Source organism: Zeugodacus cucurbitae, chromosome 5, assembly GCF_028554725.1.
Source record: "Zeugodacus cucurbitae isolate PBARC_wt_2022May chromosome 5, idZeuCucr1.2, whole genome shotgun sequence".
NCBI lineage: Eukaryota > Metazoa > Arthropoda > Insecta > Diptera > Tephritidae > Zeugodacus > Zeugodacus cucurbitae.
The window spans coordinates 19,885,717-19,892,723 of NC_071670.1; the positions used below are offsets into that span (position 1 = coordinate 19,885,717).

The following is a 7,007-nucleotide window of genomic DNA, read 5'->3' on the forward strand; positions in this document are numbered from 1 at the left end:
TGATTTATAGTGTTCGAAATTTTTTCGATGTTCCCTAAAATCAAATAACAGATAACATTTGCTTCTTATTATTATACGTTCTTTGATATCGTTCTTTGCTCTGGCTCAACAATCTCGAAATGCAGCACCATCTACATGTCATGTATGGCCTACTTATCGACATATTATTCCGCTTGCTTGAATACAAAAACTAAAAATTAGTTTCATGGGCAAGTTAATATAGTTCAGATATTTGAGTATTTTTAATAAAATGAAAGCATTATAAATAATAAAAATATATTATATTTCTTACTATTTAGTAAATTCATCTTTAATCTGAATATTTTAATAATAAATAATAAAGTAATTAAAAAAAGCTTCAAATTCTGATTAGAAGGTATACTAGCAACCCTGATTTTTGCGAAAGCGGTAAACTCAGCTGAAAACAAAAATCCAGTGGAACACGTCAGGTATTTCGGCCGCTGTCATTTTGCTCATAGATATCAGTTCGTATAAAAGTAGGGAAAGTTCTAGGATTTTTTAAGTGTAAACTTCCTATTTTGATATTTTCAAGTTTGAATACATTAATATTAAGGATAATAAGGTAATTTCAATATATATTGATTGAGGTATTTGTTTAATTCAAATGAAAGTTATTATTTCAAAACTAACCTAATTTGTGTTTCTTTTCCTTATGTGCGACGCTGGCAAAAAATATTGATTGCTAATCAACTTGAAATTAATTAAAATGTATCCAGTTGGTAAAAAACTTAAAAAATACGGCATACCATTTCTGAAAATACATAAGCACCGGCAACACGTCAACATGTTCGCCGACACAATTGTCAAACAAGATAATGCACGCCGACGTTGGAGTACCACGTCATTGGCATGTATTACAACCCTCTGCCTGCTGATATTGGTTAGCAGCCACATAACTGGCATTAATGCTGCGGCTGTAATGTCTGTCGATTTGGGTACAGAGTGGATGAAAGTTGGTGTAGTTTCGCCTGGAGTCCCAATGGAAATAGCACTTAATAAGGAATCTAAACGTAAAACACCGGCTATTTTAGCCTTTCGTGATGGCTTGCGCACATTTGGTGAAGATGGTGTAACTGTTGGTATACGTGAACCAGCTGCCGCTTATGGTTATTTACTTGACTTGTTGGGCAAGACTATAGAAAACCCAATTGTTGATTTGTACAGGTGGGTATTCGGGATTAAATCCCCTTATAACAGTAACCTCTTAGTGATCATTGTTAAATATCATAAACCTATATTGGTTTTATTACGTTTTTTATTGAATTTATTGATGTTGATATTTCTAAATAAAATTATAGGAAACGTTTCCCTTATTATGAAATTATTGGCGATCCCGAGCGTAACACAGTAATATTTAGAAAAAGTGAATCGGAGCAGTTTTCTGTTGAAGAGCTAATTGCTCAAATTCTGGTTAAAGCTAAGGAGTTCGCACAAGAATCCACTTCGCAGCCCATAACCGAATGCGTTCTTACTGTTCCCGGATATTTTGGACAGGCCGAACGTGAGGCTTTGCTGACTGCTGCCGAATTGGCTAATCTAAAAGTTTTGCAACTGATCAATGACTATACTGCGGTAGCTCTTAATTATGGCGTATTTCATAGAGCAGAGATCAATGAAACTGCACAATATTTTGTTTTCTACGACATGGGTGCTTACAAAACATCGGCTGCCGTAGTCAGTTATCAGTTAATGAAGGACAAAGTAACCAAAGAAACGAATCCGGTTATTCAGGTGTTAGGTGTGGGTTACGATCGTACTTTGGGTGGATTAGAGCTCCAACTGCGTCTGCGCGACTATTTAGCTGCTGAATTCAATGCCATGAAGAAAACTAAGACTGATGTTACCACTAGCCCACGTGCACTTGCCAAACTGTTTAAAGAGGCTGGACGTGTTAAGAATGTACTTTCCGCGAATAATGATCATTTTGCTCAAATAGAGAATTTATTGGAAGATCAAGATTTCAAACTCCAAGTAACACGTGAAAAATTAGAGGAGCTCGGTGCTGATTTGTGGCCGAGAGTTGCTAAACCACTTGAACAAGCACTTTCCGCCTCTGGACTTTCTTTGGACACGATTTCCCAAGTTATAATATTTGGAGGTGGAACACGTGTACCCAAGGTTCAAGAAATCCTGAAGCAAGCCATTAAACAAGAATTGGGTAAGAGTTTGAATGCTGACGAGGCAGCAACAATGGGCGCAGTTTACAAAGCAGCTGATTTGGCTACTGGTTTTAAAGTGAAAAAATTCGTTGTGAAGGATGCTGTTATCTTCCCAATTCAGGTAACTTTCGAACGCGATCCGGGTGATGGCAGTGCGGTTCGGCAAGTCAAGCGTGTGCTCTTTGGCCAGATGAACTCGTATCCACAGAAAAAAGTAATTACTTTCAACAAACATACCGAAGACTTTGATTTTAACGTTCTTTATGGTGACTTAAGTCATTTGTCTGCACAAGAAATTTCCTATATTGGTTCATTAAACATATCCCGCGTGGAATTGGAAAAAGTGAAGGAGTTGATTGAGAAACACCAAAATGAAGTGATTGAGTCAAAGGGTATTAAGGCTTATTTTACCTTAGATGATTCAGGCATATTTCATTGCGCTGGTGTGGAATATGTTTATGAAAAACAAAAGGAGGATGAAGGAACATTAGCTAAACTTGGCAGCACAATAAGCAAACTTTTCTCAAAAGACGAAACAAAAGACGCCGGGAATAGTGATGGCGAAAACGCAGATGCTGAAAAAATAGATCCTACAAAAACTGATGGTGAAACTGCTGAGAAGAAGGATGAAAAAGATGCTACAAGCACCAACAAAACAGAAACCGAAACAAAATCGGGCGATGAAAAAGACAAAACCGCTACAAATGACACCATTAAATTAGTTACTATCAAAGAACCCGTTTCGCATAAAATAACACAACTTATTACTATCCCTCTAACTGGTGAATCATATGAAAAATCAGTGGAAAAATTATCGTCCATTAATACCGCTGAATCCATACGAAATCGTCTGGAGTCGTCTTTGAATGCACTTGAGTCGCATGTAATTGAAATACAACAAAAATTGGACGAAGAAGAGTTTGCCTCTTGTGCTTCGTCAGAAGAAAAAGAAAAGATTCTTGAATTGTGCTCTTCTATATCCGATTGGCTTTATGAGGATCATGAAAATCCTACACCTGAAATGTATGAGCAACGATTGAAGGAGTTGAAAAAACTTACAAATGTTTTCTTGTCACGACATTGGGAACATGCAGAACGTCCAGAAGCATTGAAGGCACTGGACGGTATGATTGATGGCGCAAAGAAATTCCTTATCAATGCTAAAAATCTAACCAAAGAATCAAACCCTGAAAAAGATATATTCACACAAGTAGAAATTGAAACACTCACCAAAGTAATAAGTGAAACCAGTGACTGGAAGAAGAATGAAAACAAGGCTCAACAGCAGCTACAACGACACGAACAAGTGCGCCTAACTGTTAAAGATATTACCGACAAAATGGCGCTGCTTGACCGTGAAGTAAAATATATGGTTAACAAACTTAAGATCTGGAAGCCTAAAGTAAAGCCAACTAAGAAACCTAAAAAAGACAACAAAACTGAGACCAATGAATCAAATGGTGAAGGAGAGAGCGGGTCTGGTGCAAATAGTGAAGATCCATCAAAAGAGGAAGTTTCTGAATCGGAAAACAAAGTAAATGAGGAAGAAGTTCAAGTGGATGCGCCTACTGAAGAGAAGGACGATAAGACAACACAAAAACCGTCAAATACGGAAGAACACACTCCCCGCTCCGATTTGTAAGTCTGTGAGAGCTGAGCAGTTTGTGATAGATCATATGTTAGAGACCGTATGCAGGTCTATTAGTGCTAAGTGAATGACTGTATGAAAACAACTCAAAAACTTTTTAGTATACTGGTATTCACTTCACAAATTATTATAACGAAAATAAAAAGTAAGCATTTTCCATTCCACCCTTAAACCATTTTAAAATGTCAATATTGACGTCTCTCTACAACTACACTAGATTGTTTACGTATTTCTGAAATGTAGCTTAAACTCTCCTATCACTACGCAGATACGTATCCGTCAATCCAAAGCATTTTTATATGCAGAAAGAGTCTATGCATTAAACATTAAAAAAACATTTAGTTAAATTTTTATATTCTGCCACAGATATTTTACGTTCTATGTATCTAATTTATTATAAAACTAATGTCCAGAAAGTGAAAATATATGTCTGAATATGTACGAATACTTGTAGACCATTCTGTATTTGAATTTCAATAATTTAAATTTGGATTGTAAGAATATAGCAACAAATTAAAAAATATGTGTACATACAAAAAGATAAATCGTCAATTTTAATTGCGTAAATTAGAAGATTTTAAAAGGTACATAATATGTACTACATAGATATATTAAAATTTAAATTCGAAAATGTATTGTTTTATTGTTCGTATTTATTTATGTAGAAAACTTATAACTCTCTTGCACTTATCGTAATCTTCTATAATATAAAAATGAATCGCAAAATGTGTTGCTAAGCGCATAACTCGAGAACCGCTGAACCGATTTCGCAAATTCTTTGTTTAGAATGTTTTTAGAGGTACCGGGATGGTTCTTACGGAGAAAAATTGCTTGGATAAGTCTTAAATCCACAATTTTGTAATCGCCCATACAAACAATTTGTGTCGTTAGTCTCGAAAAAAGTCAAGAAGAGCCAAACCGATCTGTCTAATTTTAGTTTTGAAATATTTATGGAAGGCCAGGGAAGGATTAGAAAGTAAGTATATATCGAAAAATTGTGAGGAAGATAACAAGAAGATGATTTTATTTGAATTGACAAAAAAATTAACATTAAAAAAAAACAAAAAATAATAATATTTTGAAAGTTGTCATTGTTGCTTTGTTAAAATATTTTTATCATTGTTCAATTGTATAAGGCTGTGTCGATAGCCCAAAACAATTTATAACAAGTAGGGAAGGGCAACCGAACATTTTATACTCTCGCAATTTATTGCTGTAATTTTATTAAGATAACACACAATTTGACCTATATATTCGACATAAAATCCAATAGAAAATCATCATATTTACTATATGAGGGCTGATGTAATTCCAGAACCAATTTCACTCATTTTCACCACCAATGTTAACGGGAATAGGGGCAACTTGGCACCTGTTAGTAGGCAAACAAACGGCACATTCGGCATTGAAATTACTCCTTAATTGCAAATCAACGAAACACCAGTCTGCGAAATCGCCAAAAGAAATAGCTAGATAGAGTACTGCAGAGGACTTTAAAAGATTTTCGCGACAACGAAAATATTTTTGGTGAAGCCATGATTCTGTTGGCAGGTGATTTTCGCCAGACTATTCCTGGATCAAGTGTTGCTGACAAACTATTCACATTCCTAAAATCATCTAATTTGTGGCGACACATAAAGAATCGCCAATTAACAAATAACATACGAGTATTTTTCCAACAATATCATACTGCGATTGTAGAAATAGTTGAAAATGGTAACGACGCAGTTGACACTTCGATGGATTAATAACATTTTTAACGCGTTTCTTTCACTTCATGGTCTCGAAAGAGGAGCTTATTCATCGTGTTTTTCCTGACATGAAACCATAATATAATAAACATAAATAGCTGAATGAATGACATATATTGGTGGTAAAAAAACAAGGATCATTTTGATCTTAATGCGACAATTTAGAATTTCGTTAAAGGAGAGTTGACACAGCTACAAACCAGGATGACGTATTCAACTATCCCACAGACTATTTTAAATTGCTGGACTATCCCCACTCACTTGCAATTAAAAGTAGTGTGAGTTGTCATCATGCTGCGTAACATAAATTCTGTGAAGAAGATAAAATCACCAAAGCCAACTATGAAATTTGGTCATTTGTTACTTTCTTCAATATACGATTAAAAAAATCAAAGTTATACAAATTATGGTGATTTACGCTTAACACAGATCTACAATAATGTCTATCAATCATTTTAAAATTTATCGGCTATAACGTTTTCGTCTTTATGCGTAAGAATTTTTTCTCTGCATTGAAAGATTTACTAATTTAGCCACAAAACGTGTGGCTGGGTCTGCTAGTTATCTATAATATTTTTAAAATGAAATAAGGTTTTGATTTTTCAATAAAAAAATCGTGAGCTCTTTAATTAATTTATGCTGGATTTCCAAGTGTCTAGTATTGGTAACACCCTATTGGTAGTTTTAGAAATTGCAGGCCGCAACATATAACAAACAATCGTTTTGTTAAAATTATTAGTTTAATCATGATATGTTAATATCATATTTAATCCAATCCACTATTGAATATAATAATGTAATAAACTATGTAAAGCGGACTTTTCTGATTTAATTAAACAGCAGGTGTTTGGCATAGCTTTATTAGCTTTTGTTTAAGCGAGAGTGCAACATAGATTGTTGAAAAAGTCGTGTAGAAAAATCACCAATTGGAATAACGCAATCAATGTTGCCATATTACTGAGAATAATATGCCTCACTTTCATTCAATGATATACCATTTTAGACTCGCAAAATCTCTTTGTTTTGTACTTTATTTAATATATTGATCTCATGCATTCATATAGATTTATATTCAGCCTTGTTTTTAAAATGTATTGCAATAAAGTTATAAATTTCAAAGAATCACGAGTGGTACGCTTCAAATAGAAATATGGCAAGCCTGCAGTCGCGTCGCAATTTTCGTCTCTGTCTTTTCGTTTTGGTAGTTTTTTGCCTTCCTTCTTTCACTTTGCTTCTTATATTTGTTGGCGAAAGTGATTTTTCGGTTTGGTTAATTTTCACAGATCTACGAATCTTATGTGCTCTTATAAGTAGAAACATTGTTTGCGTGTGTGAATAATTGAAAATGAAAAACTTTTCCAGAAAAATGTGTTAATTTAGTTACAATAAAACGTTGAATTTCAATTAAGGAAGAAACATAGAAATAAA

At 34.3% G+C, this 7,007-nt stretch overlaps 1 protein-coding gene across 1 annotated transcript; it reads left to right on the forward strand.

Moving 5' to 3' along the window:
- Positions 1-422: 422 nt before the first annotated feature.
- On the forward strand, positions 423-4,373 carry LOC105214983 (hypoxia up-regulated protein 1). Its single transcript, XM_011188698.3, has 3 exons — positions 423-583; positions 738-1,185; positions 1,320-4,373. Exons 2-3 carry the CDS (start codon positions 806-808, stop codon positions 3,820-3,822), a joined length of 2,883 nt encoding a protein of 960 aa, XP_011187000.1. The 5' UTR covers positions 423-583; positions 738-805; the 3' UTR covers positions 3,823-4,373.
- The last annotated feature ends 2,634 nt before the right edge of the window (positions 4,374-7,007 follow it).

Bases quoted from the DNA above. Each gene is read 5' to 3' on its own strand.
- LOC105214983 (XM_011188698.3), top strand. From the start codon at position 806: ATGTTCGCCGACACAATTGTCAAACAAGATAATGCACGCCGACGTTGG. The intron at 1,186-1,319 runs GTGGGTATTCGG...ATAAAATTATAG, and splicing joins CCAATTGTTGATTTGTACAG to GAAACGTTTCCCTTATTATG.